Source organism: Ovis canadensis, chromosome 9, assembly GCF_042477335.2.
Source record: "Ovis canadensis isolate MfBH-ARS-UI-01 breed Bighorn chromosome 9, ARS-UI_OviCan_v2, whole genome shotgun sequence".
In the NCBI taxonomy this organism is placed as follows: domain Eukaryota; kingdom Metazoa; phylum Chordata; class Mammalia; order Artiodactyla; family Bovidae; genus Ovis; species Ovis canadensis.
Window position 1 is genome coordinate 78,058,073 of NC_091253.1, and position 23,713 is coordinate 78,081,785.

Below are 23,713 nucleotides of genomic sequence, written 5' to 3' on the forward strand. Positions count from 1 at the left end.
GATACGCTTGTGGTGCCAGAGCAAAGCGATTACATAAATAATTTACTTGGGTCTTCTTTAATCCTATACAAGAGAAGCTTATGGTAACCCTAATTAGTATTTTACTCACTCGGCACAGTCATGTAACAGTAATCTCCTAATGAATTTTCAACACTGAGCATGAAAGGGTGCAAAATTTTTAAAAGATGTATTCCTAATTTAACATAAATCAATGATGTGAGTCAAGATACATACAAAGTTGGTTTATTTGAAAGATATCAATGGTTCTAGATGAAAACTACAGGATAATTTCTAAGAGGTCAAAAATAAAAACCAAAAAACCTAGAGATAGTGGGGAATTTCTCAGTATTATCATTTTAAAGGTAGGCTCTTTAGTATTTTGAATTATTTCCAATTCAGCTATTTTTGTTCCATTTCAAAATATTTTCTATTTTCTCATATTTTTCTTTTGAGCTATTAAACTAGTATCTCTATGAGCAATTTTTTATTTGCTTTCGTATACAGTACTATGAAATAGAAACTAATTGTTCAACATTTATGTACCACTTAAGGTTGTTTCATTTTTGATAATTGGTAGCATACTGGTGAATATAACTATCATTGCTTTGGATCATTGCTTTATAAGAAGTGAAACAAAATCTTTTCAGGTAGTTTTATGATTTTGTGTGCCTTGGACTCAAATTTTCATAATTAAGTCCAGTTTGTTCAATGACTACACTTAAAACATAAACTCATCAGAAATTTGTATCTCTAGAGCATGATCCAAAAATTAACATGAATGCTTTCTTTCCTCAACTGCACTCAACCGTATTGTTACCTTCCTTTTTTGCTCCCATGTTTGTTCACTAGTTCATTCATGTGTTAATTGCTTTGTCCATTCACCCACAAGTAAATATCATACAAAATAGTCATGTTTTTTCCCCTCCAGGAGTTGCATGCTCAAGTTGGAAAACCACTGTGTTGAACTCAGAACAGGTGCTTCTCATAGAAAAAGTGGTAGGGAATCGAAACAGAGCAAGAAACATCAGAATATTTTGGTAACAAGAAGCTGAATTCGGAAAGGCAAGTAGGAATGAGTTAAGTAGGAGGGCTACCCAGTTTGGTGAATTTTCTACTCTATTAGATATAGCAACTTGGCACTTTTTGGGACTCTTAACCAGAGAAATAAGTAAATGGCAGTTCAAGAGGAGCCTAGGTGATATGGCTGAGCTTGAACTTTACCCACTGAGAAATTTCCAGTAGGGGAATAAAAATGGACCAGGCTTGAATTTTATAGCAAGGTCACTTAGGCAGTAACGTGGAAGATATATTGGAGGAGGCATGGAGCAACTGAAGCAAAGAAATATTAAGAGCCTACTGCAGTAATCTGGGCTTGAACTCAAGAGGGCCTAAGAAGGCAGGTAGTTGACAGTTTACAATCTTGTGACACTCAAAATGGCCTTGATTAGCAGCATGAGCACGTTAGAGAAGCCTGTATGAAATACACAATCTTGTGCGATATTCCTTACCTTCAGAATCAGTGTTTTAACAAGTTGAAGTAATCTGGTGGCTCAAATGGTACAGAATATGCCTGCAATGCAGGACACCCAGGTTCAATCCCTGGATCGGGAAGATCCCCTGGAGAAGGGAGTGGCTACCCACTCCAGCATTGTTGCCTGGACAATCCCAGAGGAGGCTGGTGGGCTGCAGTCCATGAGGTTGCAAAGAGTCGGACACGACTGAGCAACTAACACTTTCAGGTAATCTGTATGTCTGGGAGAATCATTCAGAGAGAATAGAAACACAGTATGGGCAGTTACTAGAGGAAAAAAAATCACTCTTAGGTGTGGTCAGTTTGAGGTGTTTATGGAACATTCAAGGAAGCTGATCCATAGCAGTTGAGTATATGGATCCTGAGGCTGGGTTGGAGATGCAGTTTACCATTTATCAGTGTTAGTATTTGAAGCCATGGTCCGACCCAAGTTTCCTGGGATCTGCCCAGGAAATCATATCATTAGGCAGAGGGCCCAGAGGGAGCACTAAGAAACATCATTATTTAAAGTTCCATATAGCGAAAGGTATCCACAAGAAACAGGAGGTTCCAGTGGGAGGTCTAAACAACGTGAGAAGTGGGAAGAGGTCCAAGTGGCAGGATGGTCAACATTCTCATTTTCCAGCAGAGCTCACATAAGAACAGACAAAAGTCCATGGATTTGGCAATCTTGATGTCAGAGTAAAGCTATGGGTGGAGATTATTTCCCATTAGTTCGTTCTTGACCTTAGTATGTGGGGATGCAATTTAGTTTCTGTTTTCAAAGTTCAGATGAGTAGAGTATATGAGAGGAGCTTGGTATGGAGCCACTTTGCAAATGTTCTCTCTTCCAGTAAGATGGTAAATTCTTTGAGGAATAAGGAAGGCACATAAAGATGAGTAAGACCCAGTCCTAACCCTCAGCGTTTATAACAAATAAGAAATAAGGTATCCATAGTACAAGATGGGACATATATTATAAAATATAGGGATTCAAAAGAAGCATATACTACATCCAAACAATCAGAAGAGGCTGCTGACTTCTCCTAAACTGTTAGTACAGAGATGTGCTTACTTAACATTTACATACTTAACACTTAAACTGTATTAATTGCTGACTTTTCTCTCAACAAATCTGATGAATTATTAATAAAGTCCCATTTATTCCAAAATCCAAGGAAACTTCAAACTCATTCATGAGATATTTATTAAAATAACACATTTAGGGAAAAAAATCAATACAATGTATACATCATTACTGAAAACTGTATACCATCATACAAAAAAGGATTTTATTTTGGGAAATTGATTCCTAATTTATGGCAAGTTTTACTTTAGAAATAAAACCACAAAACAACACAATCTAATTCAATCTTAAAGGCTGGCATGCTGAGCAAGGAATGTTCTTATTCTTTGTAGGAGTTCCTTCTTTACACTGTCAGGTACCAGGGCTGAAATATAAAATAAAAACATAAGAGTAAGATGATTCCAATTAATATTTATCAATTTGAGATCTGGTATTTTATTTAGGATTACCAAGTGAAAATTCATAACTCTCATGCTTCAATAATAAAAAAAAAGACATCTGAGAAAATAAAATATATTTGAAATTTATTGTTTGAAAGAACTATCCAATACCTAAAAATATACTGCACATGTGAAAATTCTTTACACAAGGAATAGAAAAGGCCTTTCTGAAAGAGAGGCTGTAAAAGATTGCTAAATCTGATTCAAATGCAACTTAATAAGCCTGGTTAAAATCAAACAAAAAAAGGAGAAAGCACTCTTACAAAAACAGGGTAATCTCTCTACTATACAATTTCTTCAACTTGATAGGAAGAAGATCAGCAGGCTTACAGAAAAATGATGAAAGGAGAAGCACAGAGTTCTTGAATGTCAAAAGAATTTAACCTCACAACAGAAATGAAAATTAAAACTATCATTCTGAGAGCATATTTTTACCAATCAGATTGGCTAAAATCCAAAGCTCACCAATATATGTATTGGCAAGACCGAGGGAAAACTGGCCCTGTTACATTGGCTGGTGGGAGAATAAATTGATACAGCATATTTGGGGAGATAATTTGGTGATACTGTATTAAAATAAATGCATATATCCTCTTGAATCAACAAAGATGCAAGAGCTTCAGCAACAGTTGTTTCTGTCATATGTTCATGTTTCAAATCTTGAATCATGTGACTGACTATATTATCTACTCTGAATATTAAACCAAAAATAGGGAAATGGGAGTTCCCTGGTGGCCTAGTGGTTAGGAGCACAGGCTTCACTACCATTTGGGCCAGGTCCATTCCCTTCTTGGGGAACTGAGATCCTAGAAGCTGCAAGGCACAGCCAAAAAAAAAAAAAAAGGCGGGGGGCAAGGGGGCAGGGGGGAAGCCCTGATCCTTGAAACTTAATATTAAATGTCAGTTATTAAATCTACACTATTTCCCCCCTTTTTGGCTACTAATAAATAAGGACAAGAAGGAATTAACTTTAACCTCTAATGTTATTTGCTTGAATCCAGAGGAAATGAAATCTTCATATATAGTTCAATATTTCTACAAAAAATTCCACAAATGATAGAAATCAAATAAGACAGATACTCCTCTTTATAAATTTAGTATAAACCTGCTGAGAAATAAGGACTACATAATTAAGTCCACTGGAAATGTGATCAATATGTATATTAAATATACTTTTACTCAAAATTATGATGACTGAGAACAGATCAGCTGCCTTGGGGTTACGGATGAGGTGTGACTATAAAGGAATAGCTTGAGGGAGTCTTTTAGAACGAATCCATACAGCTGTATAAAGTTCACAGAACTGACATTAAAAATGTTAATTAAAAAAATACTTTCTTAACAATAAAAAGAAAAGATTTATTTTTACTTTTCTTTTTTGCTAATTCTCTAGCAGGGGAGCTATAAGGGATTGAAATATCCAACACAAAAGCACTGAAGGAAACGCAGAGATAATTTCTACCCTGTTAACAGATTTACTTCTTAAATGTTAACAGATTAAGCATAAATTACAGAAGAAAAGTAGAAACAAAATATAGAAATTTATTTAAAAATATAAATCCCTGGGGAGGGCAATAAATACTGCCCCCTCCCTGAACTATGATTGACCGACAAAGTTCTGTTTTGAAAGATGGCTGGACAGGACCGTGGGGTGCTGCAGCTCTCTCCAGGTGGTAGCAGTTCAGGGCCTAGTATTCTCTGGCAGTAACTGTAAAGTGATTTGCTTTTCACACTTCAGCTCTTCTTACTTTTTCTGTGTGAGGAAACTACGAATGGGCTATCTAGTTTACCTGCTTCCACTTGTAACCACAACCACCCCCTACCGCCTTCCTCGAATGAAAATAATCTAGTTACACCTAATTACTGCATGCAGACTTAACATATTTCCGCTGTTTCTTTTGGTTTCTCTTAACAAGGAATTAAAGAGAGAAATTAAGAAGGCAGCTGCAGTGTGAGTCTTAAACAAGAATTACCCAATCATGAAGTTACTTATGGAGCTACCAGATTCTTAATTAGACATCCAAGAAGACAACTTTGTTTATTTTTAATAAGGAAAGCGAGCAATGACTCAGGGGCTGGTGTAAAATGCTGAACTATGACACATAAGGCTAAACTTAACAAATCCTAGCTTCCGGTAATATTTGCCTCTAAAAAAAAAATCCCAAGTTTTAGAAATTATCTGGTTTAACAACCATATCAACTTACATGTGTATATTGTTTTAAGAGTACAAAACATTTTATACCTCGTTACTCAAAACTGTGCAAGAAAGTTGGCGAGACAACTATAACTCTTCCCAAAGAGAAGATGTAAGTATACCCACATAATTTTAGAAAGAGTGCTTTTCCTTGTTAAAAAAAAAGAAAACCTGAACCAGCAAAAGAGAAAACAAATCATGTCTTAGCCCACATTTCCTTTCACACAATTTGTATTCCTTACCTCTGCCTTTTGGTGTGATTTCAGCCACCAAGTCATCAACAGTAACGTGTTCTAGTCCCTTTTCTTTAATTACCTCTTATGCAAAAGCAAAAAACAAATCATATCATTTAAAATCATTATCTGTAAGAAAGATTTTCATAGAGGAAGGGTTAAGATCATGTTTTTAGAGTCCAGACTGGTCTTTAAAAAAAAAAAAAAAAGAGGATACTTCTTTTTTTCGTTCTAATGAAGATTTAGTTCAACCTTAAACACAGCATGTATTCACCAGATTCAAAACGTAAGACAAATAGTTGTAATAAGTAGAATGAATTTGAACTGTAAATTCAAATTGCCCAAAATTAAAATATGGAACAACTCCTTTGCTCCTTTCTCTTCTCTATGCTGGACCAAGAGGAGGAGGAGGAGGAGGAAAGGAGTTAACACTTACTGGACCCCTATTAAGTGCTGGGTGCTTTGCAATATTTAATATTCACAATTATCTAATGGCCTGGGCATTTTTCCCACTTTGAAAGTGAGGCAAGTGACGCTTAAAAATTAAATAACTCATTCAAACACGACTTGAAATCCAGCTCCAGTCTTACACAAAGGTCTATTTGAGCTTGAAGTCTACGCTTTTGTTAATTTGGCACATTGCCCTCTTTGGATTAATGATATAAAGTCTCTATTATCATTTGTAGAAACCATTACAATGAGAATTCATTATAAATCTCCAGAATTCCATCATGCCAAAAGCTGAGCCAGAAAGGACAGAGGCTCACCTTAGTGACTTGTGGAATATAGCTAATGGCATCATCATCAATACCCAGTAATTTAACAAGCTTCCACTTTATAATTTAAAAAATAGAAGTAATTTTCTAAGAGCTTTTATAGATGATTTTTTTCAAAAATAACACTGTTAAAGACAGGAGATAAAATTTCTATAAGTCTGCCAGCCATAACATGCTTAACATGTTATTAAGAAAAACTGACTAGGAATCACTAATGTTTCACTTCCAGTAGGCACACTGAGAAAGGTGGGATATTTCATGCCAGAGGAAATCTTGCCTCAATTGTTTTAAGAGAAACACAAAGAAACATTTCTAAAATTTAAGAACAGGTATACATATGATCACTCAGTGCAAGCAGTCTGTACCACATGGTTCAATTTTCTATTTGTGTAAAACTATGCTTGAGCACTCAATGCATTTTAAAATACTGATTATAATTCACTAGTGAATTTCAGACTCACACAGTTGAGAGCAATGGAATTAGCTTATCTTCTAAATCAAACTGATTACCTTTACAGTGTGCCTTCAACTGATCCTTCCAGCCACATTCAATTAATTTAGCTCGCAGCAACTCTTTGAGGCTGTTAAAAAAGAAGTGTTTCCAAATTAAACTACAGCAGAGTACAGTATCTTAGACAGGAATGTTTGAAGCAAAGCTTCACTGTTCAATGAAAAATCCCCTGCCTTCTGGTTACAAAACTTTTAATTTAAACATGGCCTAATCTTGGTTCTATCACTAAAAAGTTCTTTGATCTTATGTGAGTCATTTAAATGCTGAGCTTCATTTTCATCATCAATAAAATTCAGTCAAGTGGATGGGACACAATACTTAAGAAACCCTACTTGGGCCTTCTTAACACACTTTCTACCTCCCTCCACCAACAGGAATATTGTGGGGTTTGTACAACTTCAAAAGGGTATTAGTTGAGTTTGAAGCAGCTGTACTTTTGAAAGCTTCAAACCCCAGAATCCATTCTTTAACTACAAATTCTTAACTGTTAATTATCTTACTGCCCCATTATATCTCAACCGTATAGATTCCCCCCTCCCTTTTTCTTATTACCCTTCTAAATTATACATTAGCTATGTTATATGTTAGTAGCTCAGTCATGTCATGTCGGGCTCTCTGTGACCCCATGGACTGTAGCCTGCCAGGCTCCTCTGTCCATGGAATTCTCCAGGCAACAATACTGGAGTGGATAGCCATTCCTTTCTCCAGGGGATCTTCCCAACCCAGGGTTCGAATCCACGTCTTCTGTGTTGCAGGCAGATTCTTTACCGTCTGAGCCACCAGGGAAGAACTTTAGTTACTACATTAACTATGGTATTTCATTAATTCTAAGTCTGTACTTTCCCATATTTTAACAATCCAGTCATTGGCCTATCATAATTTAATTGGCAGTATTTTATTTTCTTAATGGTTAAAAAAATAATGGTATGTATTAAAACTGATGACATCATGGGTGCAAAAAACCTACTGCAAAACCTACTGTTAAAAAGCCTCAATCTTCATCCTAAATCATCTCATTTCTCAGCTTAAACATGTTGAGTCACAAGCCAAACTGCTTCTTTTTCAATATTCCTAACATCCACTACATGACATTTCCATCTTGATGTTTAATTAAGTCACTTAATCTTAATAGGGCCAAAACCCAACTCTTGCTTCTCTTCCACCTCAAGCTGTTCTTACCAGAAAGGCAACTCCATTCATCTTGGTGCTCAGGCTAGAAACCCTGGCCGCCGCCTTCACTCAGTAATTTTGATAACACTAATATCCAATCTATAAGCACATCCTACTGGTTCCAGTTTTTAAATATATACCTGAAATTCAAATGCTTTTCACCACCTCTGCCATTACTAGTCTGAGCCACCATCTTCTCTTGACTGGACTGCTGCCACAGCCTGCTGACTTGTTCCCCTGCCACTTCCCCTGTGCACTTCCTTCTCCTCTCCCTGCTCAAAACCCTCCAGGGAACTCCCAGTTTACCCAAAATGCAATTTCCAGTCTTTACCAGAGCCTAGGAGACTCTGCATGGTTTGCCCCCTCCCCAGCGATGTCTCTGACCTTACTGTTTCTCTCCCTTACCCAACTGACTCAGTCTCCGTGGCTTCCATGGGTTCCTCAAAAGGCCAGGCAAGGAATGTCCTGGCAGTGCAGTTATTAGCACGCAGTGCTTTCACTGCAGGGCCCTGGGTTCCATCCCGGACGAAGGACTGAGGTCCCAAAGGCGTGTGAAACGTGGCCAAAGAAAAAGAAAAAAGCCAGGCAAGCTGTCTCAGGACCATGGCAATGAGTCTCCCCACTCCCTCAAATCTTTCTGATCTCTTTATCAGTGAGGTCCACTTTTTTTCCTTTCTATAACACACCTGACTATTCTCTGCTTTATTTTTCCTCTAGAACTCCTCACCATCTGACACACTGCACATGTATTTTCTGTCTCCTTCCATTAGAATGTAAGCAGTATAAAAGAACAGGCTTCATTTTGTTCGCTATTGTATCTTCAGACCTTAACAGGACATGGCAAATGGTAGAAACTCAGTAACTTAAAGCTACGTGAATGAAGACAAATGAAAAACAATAATACATAATCCCCTACAGCCATTACTGGCAATACTACCCTCTTGGTTTCCCAAGGCACTGTTCTAGAGGCTTTCTTCTTCCTCATTCCTCATATCAAGGGTTGTTGATTTTACTTAAAAAAAAACCAAACAAACTGTAAGTTCTTTCCTTTTTTGCCATTTTACTTTTCGCCTGATATTATCTTCTCAATCTATCTTTAGTCCTTCAAATCTCCTTCACACTGCCAAAATAACATTCCTAAAGTGTAACACGATCTAGTCAGCCTCTTAAAATTTTTTAATGCCTCCCACCACCAAAGGATAAGCCAACAAATGTTTTTGCAAACCTACCACCTATTTTTCTGCCATTTCTTTGACAGCAAAAACACTCTACAACTCTGGTGTAAGAAATCTGGGTAGGGGCTCTAGCAATGGAAATGTGAGCTAGGCCAGGTGCATCATGAATGGCCTATTACTGAACAAGGATGTAACCAAGTTAAGTACATTGCTGAAACTACTAGGAGAAAGATAGTTTTAGCTGGAGATGTAAAATTTGAGCTCCTAATTCCTGCCACCTTGTGCATAGTGCCTTCTGGAAAATAAAGCCAACAGAGGAAAGCAGATATGAGACGGGAAGATAAAGACATATTCTTGGTGACAATTTTTGAGAGACTCGACCCAGTGGTGCCTGAAGCACCTTCAAACCCTAGACTTTCAGTTACACGATATTATACATTTCCATTAGTTGAGCTAGTTTCTCATCCTTTTTAATGGAAAGATTTCTGATTATACAAAAACCACATTTCTCCTGTCCACTGTCTTTCACATTTTAATTGCACAGTTCTCCCAGAATATTATCATATTAGAACAAATTTCTTTGACTTTGCATATTTGTTTCCATCTGCCCAGACTGTCCTTTCTCTTTTACTGTGCTGGGGAACCACTAATTCGTCTCTCCCAGGTGACGTAACACTTCCACCATTCTGGAAGACTTCACCATTCTGGGAGACTTCACTGATCATCTTAATCTCCAGGTAGAAACTGAAAGTTCCCTCTTAGGTTTCTCTCATACAATTTATCACCCTGCTCCTGGAAGCCTTTTTTGATTCTTTAGCCTCTCCTCTGCACTTTCAAACCTGTTCATTCCTCAGATGTTTACTTGGCCAATTATGAGCTAGGTATGATGCTGGGTATAGTTTCTGCTGTGGAGAAACTCAGATTCTACTTATACAAACTAGCAAAGTAGGCCAGTATAATACAAAGTGATTAAATGCTATGATAGAACAAGGTATTTGGGAATTAACAGATTCCTAGAAGAGATGATATTTAAGTTAAAACCTGGTAATGAGCATCGAATTAGCTAAAGGTTGGGGGAAAGAAGAATATTTCAGAGAGTAAAAACAGCAAATGCACTCTGAGGATGTGAGAGCTTGGTAACTGAAACTGGTTCCATTATGTAGACTCTCTTAAAAACTGGACAACATTTTATCTCCAACAGCAGTTATTTGGGTATGTATTTTTCTTCTCCTTTAGTTTATACATTTTTTGAGAGAGTCATTTCCTGTTCATCTTTGTATATACATGATTCACTTCCTTCCAAGTCTTGCCATATTTAACAGACCTAAACATTTTTTTTTAAATTGATGTTAGGAATTGAAGTTTTGGATAATCTCAATTTTCTGTAATTATTTCTACTAACATCAGTATTGTTACTTGGTAACTAGATTCTTTGTAATATAACAAAATTATAGTTTAAAGATGTTAAATGTAGTTTATTAACACAATCTATTACTTACCGTTCTCTTTCTCCAGTTTCTATCAACTTTTGGTTAATCGCTGCTCTCATCTGCGCATCTTTGTTCATCTTGCTAACCTGAACATCAACATGTATTTTCAGATATAGAACACTTACAAAGCATTGTCTTCTAAATCCTCTAGGCTAGCACCTCAACACAGGTAACATTCTATCAACTGAAGGGGTGATAAATTTCAACAATGTGTTGATAATGTCATTACTCTCAATATTATTTACTGTTTCCCAAGAAGTCATAATGATGAACTTTACAATTCCCCTCCCATGTACCCTTCATTAATAAGTCTTTGGATAACAACAATTACTGTACATTTATTAAATGCATATGTGCCTGGCACTGAACTAATGTGTTTTTATCTCATTTAATTCCCAGATCTTATTCTTTTATGTAAGTAGTATTAACACAGTTTATATTTTACAGATGAGGAAACTGAGGAACCAAGATAGAAAAATGAACTCAGATACTGTGACCCCTGCTAATCATTTCTGCCTCTTAACTAAATGCATTCAAAATTTGGGGGAAGCTATATAACCTGAATATCAATAAAAGATTAAGTACGGTTGGTGACAAAATTTCCAGATAAGGCTCTTAAGCGCTTTACTTTTCACTAGGATGTACAGAATTCCAACCACCAAAGTAGCTGTGTGTGGGTATGTTCTTTATCAAAACTTGCAGGTTGGGATAAAGAAAAAAGAAATCTCAAATAAATTCCTAACTTAGAAAATCCTCAATTTTCAGTAAAAATAAACAACCAAAACGGTGTAAAAGTAAGAGGAAGGTTAAGTTGTAAAACTTGGAATAAGCCAACGTTACCCTACTTATTTGGGCTTATCTGTCACTAACTTGAGAACTTTTGTTGTCTCCCAATTTGCCGCCTATAAGAAAACTGAGAGTGGCGGTGAGTTTTCAGAGTTGTGTTTTTTTAAAAAATGCAACAGGAAAAAGGAGAGGTTGAGAAAGAACTAGTATATGTTTGCTTTTGCAGTTGCAGGCTAACATTTTCAAAATAACACTAAGATCTCCAGTCAGTACCTTCCCTAGAACACTGAACTTAATTTTGCCTTCGTCCCGACACTACGGATAGTGACCTTGGACAAGTCAGTTCTTAAAAGGCCTCAGTTTTCTCACTTGTAAAACAAGGGCGCTAGGGGATCCCTCCCAGTTCAGACGTTCTTTGGGAAAATAGAATAGGGCGGAGACAGCGGGAGAGGCGGGAGGGGAGGAGCCAGAAAACAAAGCGAAGACTGGCTTCAGGCCAACTCCGGTAGCACGCCCTGTCGGAGAGCCCTACAGGCCCGCGAGTGCGGGTCGGGGAAGCTAACGAAAGACAGCACATCGAAAGGAGCCTGGGCTGGGCCCGGGTCCCGGCCCTGAGGACCACGGGCATAGCTCACCACCATCACCGCGGGCGAGGGCCGTCCCTTCCCAGCGACGAAATGACCCTTGCGCTGACGACCGTTACCTACCACACTCTTCGGCTGCCCGGACCTAGACCCTCAGTAGCTCGGGCACCTAAGCACACAGAAAGCTAGCACACGCATTTCCGGGGCGGGGTCTCGCCACCCTGCCTATAAAGTGAGAATTTAACCAGCGCGGGCCGCCTCCTTGTCGCTCAGCCTTCTGGGTAAGAGAGTCCAGATCCTTCTGTCGTACGGGTATTGAGTTCCCGAAAGACTACATATCCCAGCATGCAACAGAGGCAACATTCTCGTGGGCACTACATTTCCCAGACGGCAGGTTACGCCGCAGTGTTTTCTGGGATGAGAACCACGCCGCCTCCAAGCCACAGTGCTACCAGGGAAGCGCGGACCTTTCAACGAGAGCTTTACTAATTCTCACGCTGCGCCCCTGGAAGGCAATGGAGGTGGCTGCTAATTGCTCCCTGCGGGTGAAGAGACCTCTGCTGGATCCCCGCTTCGAGGGTTACAAGCTCTCCCTCGAGCCGCTGCCCTCTTACCAGCTGGAACTTGACGCAGGTGGGAAGCGGCGGCACCCTCTCGCACTCGGTTCCGTTCACCTTTCGGTTTCCTTCGGCGCGACCCATCCTGCATTTTCCTCTTTTTTGACTTCGGTTAGCCAGGCGACTGTGGCTTTCCTCACGGTCAAGCCGGGCTGGGGTTTACCATGGCTTTCTCTGGAGAATGACGCCTATCCCCGACCCCCAAGGGAGCCGCCTTCGAGTGGCTCTGGCGTAGCAGGGCCGTGGGTTCCGCCCTCAGCTCTGCTGCCCGGGCTCCGAGAGCCGGCCTGGGGTACTGTCTAGGCCACGCCGCCTGTCGGTCCTGGTCTGATCCCTGCTGCAGAGAGTGCTCAGGACAGGCTGTGCTGTTGGAGCATCCTCTGTGTGCGTTGAGAAGCCACACCTCTTTGGAAGATCTTCTGCTCTTGTACTCTGGCTGAGACCCAGTTCTTAGAAGAGAAACTCTATTGCAGTTATAGGCTGTCAGATTGAGGACTGTCGTAGATTACAGCTCGAGAAAAAATTGGAGACTAGTTGGTTTAGTACCCACACTTCTACTACTTTTTTGTTTATCTGTCGGTGGCGGGAATAATCATCCGTGTTTTTACAATGTAACGAGTGGCATTTTTGTTGACGATAAAGAGCCCAGAAATTGCATTTTTAATACACCGCCCTGCTGATTCTGATTCATGTTGTCAGTGGATCATACTTTGAGCGATAGAGTTAATAGGTTTTATAGTATCAAGTAAGTGTTTATTCATTTAATGTATAAATTATACCAACTCAGCAACCTCTCGAGAGCCTGTTTTATGTTACATGCTGATACAATCAAGATGAATATGATACAGTAATGTAAAGTTGCTATTGTCTAGCTAGGAAGAAAGATATAAGCCGATAATTACAAGAGGATGTGGTAAGGCAGTGATCAGGATATGTACAGAACAGTAATGGTGTCTCCATGTTTCTTAATCCAGCCAGAGACATCTAGGAAAGCGTCTAGATGAGGGAGTTGATATCTCAGTTGGGCTTTAAAGAATAGGTAGGAGTTGATCCGGGTAAGAGAAAATGAGCTTGCTATTTCTTTTCATTCCCTTTCTCCCACCTTACATAAATAAATGATAACTCCATGTTAATTAGCCTTGCATTAAAAAACCACCTCAAAACTCAGTGGCTCAAAACAATAAGCAGTTATTAGTGCTTATAAGTCTACAGGTTAGCTAGGTGGTTCTAGTCATGACTTGGCTTTCTCATACATTTGCGGTTCTCTGGCTATAGGCTGCTGTAAGATGGTTTCAGATGCTCTCCTCTTGGTTTTCCTCCATGTGGTCTCTCATCCAGCAGGCTGCCACAGGCTTATTCCAAGAGACAAGCAGTGCACAAGAGGTTTTTCAGGCTCTGCTCTCAGTAAGTTTGCTGTTGTTCCACTGGCCAAAGCAAGTAGTATAATCAAGCACAGAGTGGGTATGTATGGGAAGACTTCTAATGCAGGTCGACATAGTCGTTTGTGCTTTAGTCATCTTTGGTGTATTTCTTGTTTTGTTTTTTTTTTTAATCTCTACGGGGAAAGAGCAAATTAGCCAAGATCAGCAAATCAGCAGTGGTCAGGCTCTCGCCCCACGACCTCTCGCTCTTGCCCCACGTTTTGTGAATACGTAGTTATGTAACAGCTGAGATCATTTATTGTACTGTGCACGTTCAGTGCCCCGTATAAGCACCACCTGAGAAGCCTTTGCGGCTGCGTTATAGCTGTGTCCACTGGGTCAACCATGAGAGGAGAAAATAGTGTGTCTGTTTCTATGGCTGCTGTGCCAGTCAGGAGACAGTAAACGTGTCTGCCATTCCTACAGCTCCTTGAGTTTTCTTCCATCATCCCTGCTCATGCTTTGCCTACCATGGTTCAACAGTGTGCACAGTGAGGGACAGTGAGATAATCTCCTATTCAATTTCTCAGCAAAGCCTGTCAACTCAAGATCTTGTCTTCTCCATGCCTCTACCCTGCTCCAAATCATTGATATCTCTCACGTGAACTATAGTACCTTGCTGACGAGTCTTCCTGCTTTCGATTTTGGGCACCTTCATTCCATTCTCTTTAAGGCAGTACTTGTTATAGTTTTTAATTCTTTGTTTATTTGATATTTGTTTCCTCCACCTCCCGTGGTGTTTCTCTTTTGCTCAGTGCTCACTCTGTAGAGACAGTGGTTGGCATAGTTGATACTCAGTACACTGAATGAAGAAGAGAAGTTATTGAGGTCATTCCATTCCTGGGAAAGCCTGAGCAAAGGGGAAACAATTAGACTCTATGAAGGGCACTACTGCAGTGCTGTTTTGCAGGAGCAAAAAAAATCTGCTGGGAGAGTGAGAAGATTTAGATAGGTGAAGGCACTTTTTATCTTTGGCTTTTTTTTATCCTGTGAGTCAGTGTTTCCCAGACTTTTCCATGGGCAATTACAAAGTAAAGCTCAGCTGTCTTAGATTTACCAGCTTTTAAATTTCCTTAGTGGAGCTGTTTCTTAAAAACTGTCATGTCCTCACCCACCTTTTCATAATCAGAAGGATATTTTGACATGAAAAAAGCAGGAAGCAAACTGTCACAATAAATATTCCTCTTGAGTACATTGACTGAAAAAACTAAGATATTCTTTTTCTCCCTCATTTCACCAGTGTTGGTCTTAGATTATTGTTTGGGATGCACAGGTGGAGGTGATGAGATGTCATTTACATTAGGGTCTTAAGTAGAGAAGGGAAATCGCTAAATTGGGGATTGAATAGTTTACTCTTTGGGGCTTCCCCCGTGGCTTGGAGGCAAAGAATCTGCCTGCCAATGCAGGAGACATGGGTTCAATCCCTGGGTCGGGAAGATCCCCTGAAGGAGGAAATGATAACTGACTCTAGTATTCTTGCCTGGGAAATCACATGGACAGAGGCACCTGGCAGGCTACAGTCCATGGGTTTGCAAAAGAATCAAACACATCTTAGCAACTAAACCACAACAAGCTCACTCCTAGGCTCTAGGAGATTGAGTTTGGACGATGAGGGGAGTGGAGACAGGGAGACCAGTTTGGAGGCTTTGCAGTAGTTCACATGAGGAGCTTTCATTAAGAATTACTTGAGGACGATGAAGGAGAGGTTAATTCTTTTAAAAACTGCCATTTTTAGAGAGAGTGTGAGATGATTGAGCTGCTCCTCCTGATGGTTTGATTTCTTTTATAACCAGCCCAGGGGGTTCATATTAATGCAACAAACTGTTGGCAGGCACCTGTGGTGTGTGAAGCTCTGCAGTTGGGATGTGAGAATGAAGTTGGGGTGTCTGGACTCGAAGAGCTCAGAGCATTGAGTTTTATTCTCTTGTCTTATGTGTTGTTCAGTTCAGTTCAGTCGCGTCTGACTCTTTGCAACCCCATGAATCGCAGCACGCCAGGCCTCCCTGTCCGTTGTCATCTCCTGGAGTTCACTCAAACTCATGTGCATTGAGTCGGTGATGCCATCCAGCCATCTCATCCTCTGTCGTCCCCTTCTCCTCCTGCCCCCAATCCCTCCCAGCATCAGGGTCTTTTCCAATGAGTCAACTCTTGCATGAGGTGGCCAAAGTACTGGAGTTTCAGCTTCAGCATCATTCCTTCCAAAGAACACCCAGGGCTGATCTCCCTTAGAATGGATTGGTTGGATCTCCTTGCAGTCCAGGGGACTCTCAAGAGTCTTCTCCAGCATCACAGTTCAAAAGCATCAATTCTTCGGCACTCAGCCTTCTCCACAGTCCAACTCTCACATCCATACATGACCACGGGAAAAACCATAGCCTTGACTAGATGGACCTTTGTTGGCAAAGTAATGTCTCTGCTTTTCAATATGCTATCTAGGTTGGTCATAGCTTTTCTTCCAAGGAGTAAACATCTTTTAATTTCATGGCTGCAATCACCATCTGCAGTGATTTTGGAGCCCCCAAAAATAAAGTCTGACACTGATTCCCCATCTATTTCCCATGAGGTGATGGGACCAGATGCCATGATCTTCGTTTTCTGAATGTTGAGCTTTAAGCCAACTTTTTCACTCTCCTCTCTCTTTCATCAAGAGGCTTTTTAGTTCCTCTTCACTTTCTGCCATAAGGGTGGTGTCATCTGCATATCTGAGGTTATTGATATTTCTCCCGGCAATTTTGATTCCAGCTTGTGCTTCTTCCAGCCCAGCGTTTCTCATGATATACTCTGCATATAAGTTAAATAAGCAGGGTGACAATATACAGCCTTGACGTACTCCTTTTCCTATTTGGAACCAGTCCGTTGTTCCATGTCCAGTTCTAACTGTTGCTTCCTGACCTGCATATAGATTTCTCAAGAGGCAGGTTAGGTGGTCTGGTATTCCCATCTCTTTCAGAATTTTCCACAGTTTATTGTGATCCACACAGTCAAAGGCTTCTGGCATAGTCAATAAAGGAGAAATGGATGTTTTTCTGGAACTCTCTTGCTTTTTCGACGATCCAGTGGATGTTGGCAACTTGATCTCTGGTTCCTCTGCCTTTTCTAAAACCAGCTTGAACATCTGGAAATTCACGGTTCACGTACTGCTGAAGCCTGGCTTGGAGAATTTTGAGCATTACTTTACTAGTGTGTAATTGTTCTAAAACCCACTATGCTACCCCTTGTGACGCTGCATAAACAGTAAATGTCACTCTGTCTTTTTCTATCTCAAAGAACTAAGCAATAAAAATCTTTTGTATAAAATGTAAACTGCCCTTTGACCTAGCAATTCCATTTCTGGGCATTTCTCTTATATATTTTTTTCCCCCTAGACTCTCCACTCAGTAAATGTGTATATTTTCACTTAGCTAATTCATACTCCATTCTTTGATCTTGGTTTACAAGAAAGTCAGATTCCTTTCTTGACTATTAGAACCTATACTATAAAATCTGTACAAATTAGAATATGTACTTTTCCATAGACCTGATTCTTCGTAGACTATATCAAATTTCTCAGCATTTGGTGTCTGTTTTCTCTGCTAAGACTATATTCTGTGTTGAGAGTCCTGTATCCATCTTTTTCAGTGTTTCATCTCTGGGGCTGAAGCATGACTGATTAGTAATAGATGATTTCATATCACAACATTAAACAGCTTTTTTTGTTCAGTCACTCAGTTGTGTCTGACTCTTTGCGACCCCATGGAAACTACAACACGCCAGGCTTCCCTGTCTTTCACTGTCTCCAGGAGTTTGCTCAAATTCTTGTCCATTGAGTCAGTGATGCCATCTAACTATCTCATCCTCTGTCGTCCACTTGTCCTCCTGCCCTCAGTCTTGCCCAGAATCAGGATCTATTCCAGTGAGTTGGCTCTTCACCTTTGGTGGACAAAGTATTGGAGTTTCAGCATCAGTCCTTCCAGTGAATATTCAGGGTTAATTTCCTTTAGGATTGACTGATTCGATCTCCTTGCTGTCCAAGGGACTCACAGGATTCTTCTCCAGCACCATAATTTGAAAGCATTAGTTCTTTGGCACTCAGCCTTCTTTAATATCCAACTCTCACGTTGGTATATGACTGATGGAAAAACCATAGCTTTGACTAAATGGACCTTTGTTGGCAAAGTGATGCCTTTGCTTTTTAAATATGCTGTCTAGGTTTGTCATAGCTTTTCTCCCAAGGAGGAAGTATCTTAATTTCATGACTGCAGTAACCATCCACAGTGATTTTGGAGCCCAGGAAAACATAGTCTGTCGCTGTTTCCATTGTTTCCCCATCTATTTGCCATGAAGTGATGGGACCGGATGCCATGATCTTAGTTTCGAATGTTGAGTTTTAAGCCAGCTTTTTCACACTCCTCATTCACCTTCATCAAGAGGCCCTTTAGTTCCTGTCCGTTTTCTGCCATGATGGTGGTGTCAACTGTATATCTGAGTTTATTAATATTTCTCCCTGCAGTCTTGATTCCAGCTTGTAGTTCATGCAGCCTGGCATTTCACATGATAATCTCTGCATATAAGTTAAATAAGCAGGGTCACAGTTCACAGCCTTGACATGCTCCTTTCCCAATTCTAAACCACTCTGTTGTTTCATGTCTGGTTCTAACTGTTGCTTCTTGATGTGCATACAGGTTTCTCAGGAGGCGGGTAAGGTACTCTGGTATTCCCATCTCTTTAAGACTTTTCCAGAGTTTGTAGTGATACACACAGTGAAAGACTTTATCGTAGACAATGAAGCAGAAATAGATGTTCTTCTGAAACTCTCTTGCTTTTTTGTGTGATCCAGCGGATGTTGGCAATTTGATCTCTGGATCGTGTACCTTTTTTGAATCCAGCTTGTACATGTGGAAGTTCTTGGTACATGTATTGTTGAAGTCTAGCTTGAAGGATTTTGAACATTACCTTGCTACAGGTGGGGCTTCCCTTGTGGCTCAGCTGGGAAAGAATCCGCCTGCAATGTGGGAGACCTGGGTTCGATCCCTGGGTTGGGAAGATGCCCTGGAGAAGGGAAAGTCTACTCACTCCAGTATTCTGGCCTAGAGAATTCCATGGACTGTATAGTTCATGGGCTCACAAAGAGTTGGACACGACTGAGTGACTTTCACTTGCTACATGTGAAATGAGCTCAATTGTGTGGTAGTTTGAATTTTTTGACATTGCCTTTCTTTGGGATTGGAATGTGGCCAGTCCTGTGGCCACTATTGAGTTTTCCCAATTTGCTGGTATATTAATTGCAGCAGTTTAACAGCTTTACTGAGATATAAATGACAATAATCTACAGATATTTAAGTGTATAGTTAGTTTAGATGTGTGTCTGTATATACTTGGGAAGTCATTACCACAGTCAAGAAATTAAACTTAGCCATCATCCCCAGAATTTCCCTTGTTCCTTTCTGTATCTGGCCCAGAGTTAGTTAGGGAACAGGGAGGAAGAAAAAGGCAGAAGTGATCTCCCCTTGTAGCCCACCAGGCTCCTCTGTCCATGGGGTTTCCCAGGCAAGAGTACTGGAGTCGGTTTCCATTTCCTTCTCCAGGGAATCTTTCCAACCCAGGGATCGAACCCAGGTCTTCTGCACTGGCAGGCAGATTTTTTTTTTTTTTTTTTTTAAACCACTGAGCTACCAGGCATGCCCCTAAGGTTAATAATGTACATCTTTAAATTATTACATGATGCATTCAAATGATATTTTATTATTTCATGTATAGTTTGAGAACCAGAAGTATACTTCTATTTCTCTCCTGTATGCTATTGTCATGCATTTTACTTTTACATATTGCTATAAACTTATGTTGTTGATCAGTCTCTTAAGTTGTGTCCGACCTTAGGGACCTCATGGACTGCGGCACGCCAGGCTTCCCTGTCCTTCATCATCTCCTGGAGTTTGCTCAAACTCATGTCCATTGAGTCGGTGATGCCATCCAACCAGCTTAGCCTCTGCCACCCCCTTCTCCTCCTGCCCTCACTCTTTCCCAGCATCAGGGTCTTTTCCACTGAGCTGGCTCTTCACATCAGGTGGCCAAAGCATTGGAGCTTCAGCATCAGTCCTTCCAGTGAATGTTCAGGGTTGATATCCTTTAGGATTGACTGTTTTGATCTCCTTGCTGTCCAAGGGACTCTCAAGAGTCTTCTCTAGCACCACAATTTGAAAGGATCAGTTCTGAGGCGCTCAACATTTTGTTTAAATAGTTAATTACCTCTTAGAGATGTAAAATTAGGGGAAAAAATCTTAACATATTTACTCATATGGTTGCCATTTCTGGTGCCCTTTGTTCCCTTATGTCGATCCATAGTGTTACCTGTATAATTTTCCTCTGCCTGAAGGACTTTTAATATTTCTTATAGTGTGGGTCTTCTGGTGATGAAATAGTTCAGCCTTTGTGTGTCTCAAAACATTTTACCCTTATGTCTTACTACTTTTATTGTTTCTCACGAGAGATCATATGTTATCCTTTGTTCTTTTATGCATGATATCTCTTTTTCCTCTAGCTGTGTTTAAGATTTTTCTTTTTCATCCTGACTTAGAGTGGTTTGATTATATTGTGTGTGTTGATGTGGTTTTCCTCATGATTCTTGTGCTTGGGGTTTGCTGAACTTTCTAGATCCCTGAATTTATAGTTTACATCAGTTTTGGCAAGTTTTCAGCCATTATTTCTTCTACTCTTTTTTTTTTTTTTTCCCCCTGCTCTGTTTTCTCCTTTAAGGAATCTAGTTACCCATTATTTATTTATTTATTCATTTTTGGCTGTGCTGGGTCTTCGTTGCTGCCTGCTGTCTTTCTCTAGTTGCGGAGCACAGGCTATAGGTACATGGGCTTCAGTGGTTGCAGCCCATGGGCTCAAGAGTTGCAGCTCACAGCTCTAGAGCTCAGGCTCAGCAGTTGTGGCACATGGGCTTAGCGGCCTTGCAGCATGTTGGATCCTCCCGAATAAGGGATTAAACCATTGTCCCCTGCATTGGCAGTTGGATTCTTAACCACTGGACCTGCAGGGAAGTCCTCGTTAACCCATTTTTAGATTATGAGAAGTAAAACACCAGCTCATCAATGCTCTTTTTATTTTTTCTGTTTTTGTTGTTTTGTTTTTTGTTTGTTTTTGGGCATGCTGAGTGGCATGCAGGATCTTATTTTCCAACCAGGCAACCTGTGCCCTCTAAAGTGGAAGCTGCTGCTACTGCTGCTAAGTCACTTCAGTCGTGTCCGACTCTGTGTGACCCCATAGACGTCAGCCCACCAGGCTCCCCCGTCCCTGGGATTCTCCAGGCAAGAACACTGGAGCGGGTTGCCATTTCCTTCTCCAGTGCATGAAAGTGAAAAGTGAAAGTGAAGTTGCTCAGTCGTGTCCGACTCTTTGCAACCCCATGGACTGCAGCCCACCAGGCTCCTCTGTCCATGGGATTTGCCAGGCAAAAGTATCGGAGTGGGGTGCCATCACCTTCTCCGAAAGTGGAAGCACAGAGCCTGGACCGTCAGAGAAGTCTCTTAAGTTTGTTTAATTTTGGACAGTTTCTGTTTTCATGCCTTTAGTTTTACTCTTCTTTTCTGGTGTCTGTTCTGTCATTAATTCCATCCAGTATGTTTTTCATCTTAGTTTTCCTCTCTAGAAGTTTGATTTAAATGATTTTAATATCCTTCATATCTCTAGTTGTTATTATGAACATTTGGAATGTGCTTTAATCAATACTGTAATGTTTTATCCTGCTAATTATAACTTCTGTGACCATTATCTGTTGGCATCTGTTGATTGATTATTCTCTTCATTGTGGGTTTTGTTTTCTTTCCTCTTTAGGAAACCTGGTAATCTTGGATGCAAAAAGTTGTGAATCTTACTCTATTGTATCCTTATAAATCGTCTTGAACTTTGTTCTGTGATGCAGTTACTTGAATTTATTGCATTAGCTTCCCAGGTTCTTGCTTTTTTAAATTTATTTTTTAGCCTAGTCTGGAGCCGTGCTGAGTCTGTGGCTGATTTATTCACCACCTCTGAGACAGGACTGTTTTGTGTATTCTGCCTATGAATTAGTAGTTTGCTCTGGTCTACCTAATGGGAATGGTCGCAGCTCCCAGCCTTGTGTGAGTTCTCATCTCTGTTCCCTCTAGTCCCTTCAGTTGGTCCTTTCCCTGGCCTGGAGTGGTTTCCTCAAACATGTGCCATTAGTCGTCTGCTGGATATTTGAGAGAGGCCCTCTGCAGCTCTGTGGAGTGCTTGCTCTGCGGCTGTCTTCTCTGATACTCTGCCTGATGAACTGTAGCTGCCTTGGTCTCCCCAGACTTTTCAGTTCAGATTCCTCGACCCAGGGAGTCGGCCACGTTCTGCTTCACTCGCCCCTCTTTGTGCTGTGGGGCTGGACACTCAGTCAGGGCACCAAGCTGGGGTACATGGTAGGGCTGACCTCATTTGTCTCTCATCTCTTAAGGATCACTGTCCTTTGTTGCCTGTTGTCTCACGTCTTGAAAATTACTGTTTTATATAATTTTGTCTGATTTATTTTGTCTTACTAATTGTTTCTGAGGGAAGAATAAATCTGGTCACTATTATTCCATCTTGGCTGCTCAATACATGTTTTTAAGTGAGAGTAATTTCTGTAGAATGTTAGAGCTGGAAACAAAATTGAAATGGATTCATGAGCATAATGAGAAAATGGGAGTATAGACTGTTTATTTAGAGAAGTTTGAGAAATACAGGGCGGAAGAAAGCTCTGCTTTGAGTGCAGAGCAGAGGAATCCTTTCTCATGTGTTTTGTGAGTGGCGGAGTTTTCGACATACTAGGTGAAGGAGAAGGGGCCAGTGAAAAGGAGATAGATAACCTGAGGAAGGACCCAGAAGAGGCAGAAGAGAAGGAAGTCATCAACAGCTATGTGAGAATTAGCCTTGGAAGGGAGAAGAGGAACAGAGGAATTAACACTCTTCTCAGGCATCATATAGCAAATACTAATCATGTTTTTTAATATAAGCCTGTCAATAACTTATAGGGTAAGTATTGTTCACTTCTATGACAGGTGAGAAATCAGGGTAGACAGTTAGGTAACTTACCCTTAAGCTGCTCATCAGTGGATAACCTGACCCAAAAGCAGACGCTCTTCCTGGTCGCTGGGCTGTTTCTTCAAGGCAAGGAGAATAAAAGCTGGTTAAAAAAATTTAGGCAATAATTAAAATAAAGGGAGAGAAAAGCCGTGTAACCATTGTTTTGTGTAAGTGTACTATAAAATTCATGCCTGTTCTTCTGGAGGAAAATTTGGGGGAAAGCAGATCTAAGTATGATGGTACAGAAGCATTATTTAAAAGAGTTCAGTGGGAGCAGTGCTGCTGAATCTAGCCTTGCCTTGTTCTGTACATTTGCTTCAGAACTAGCTCTGCAGACTTGTGCTCTGGCTTCTTTACATCTTTATATGCAAAGAGCAGCAAACTCAGCAACTAGGTGGAAAGAAGATAAATGGTCTACGAAGTGACTTTTGTAAAGAATTCAATCTAATTGTATATTCTGAAAGGACAGGAAGCTGTCATTGTGGCCATTGTTAGCATTCCTTGGCCAGGGACCACGTCTGTCTTATTTGCCAGTATTTGCTCAATGCCAAACACCATGTCTGGCACATAATAGACATTCAATAAATCAATTTGTGAATGAAAATCTATAGATTTTTGAGGTCCATGCATGTTATATAAGAAAGTTAGGTAAAGATTAAGGGAGACT

General features: G+C 40.3%; 2 protein-coding genes across 3 annotated transcripts in view; one reads left to right on the forward strand and one right to left on the reverse strand.

Annotated features, from left to right (window-relative positions):
* Positions 1–2,700: 2,700 nt before the first annotated feature.
* Positions 2,701–12,186, reverse strand: ENY2 (ENY2 transcription and export complex 2 subunit). 2 transcript variants are annotated; one of them, XM_069600373.1, is made up of 5 exons: positions 12,009–12,186; positions 10,597–10,673; positions 6,752–6,822; positions 5,475–5,549; positions 2,701–2,961 (listed from the first exon to the last, which is right to left on the reverse strand). In XM_069600373.1, exons 1-5 carry the CDS (start codon positions 12,012–12,014, stop codon positions 2,885–2,887), a joined length of 306 nt encoding a protein of 101 aa, XP_069456474.1. In that variant the 5' UTR covers positions 12,015–12,186; the 3' UTR covers positions 2,701–2,884. The 2 variants fall into 2 exon arrangements, with proteins under 2 accessions (XP_069456474.1, XP_069456476.1); XM_069600375.1 differs by having other exon boundaries at positions 12,081–12,164.
* Positions 12,187–12,219: 33 nt separating this feature from the next.
* Positions 12,220–23,713, forward strand: part of NUDCD1 (NudC domain containing 1) — a 99,548-nt gene continuing 88,054 nt past the window's right edge. The window contains exon 1 of the mRNA XM_069600370.1: positions 12,220–12,590. Coding sequence (XP_069456471.1) covers positions 12,473–12,590 — 118 coding nt within the window. The 5' untranslated portion in view covers positions 12,220–12,472. The remainder of the gene's footprint in view (positions 12,591–23,713) is intronic.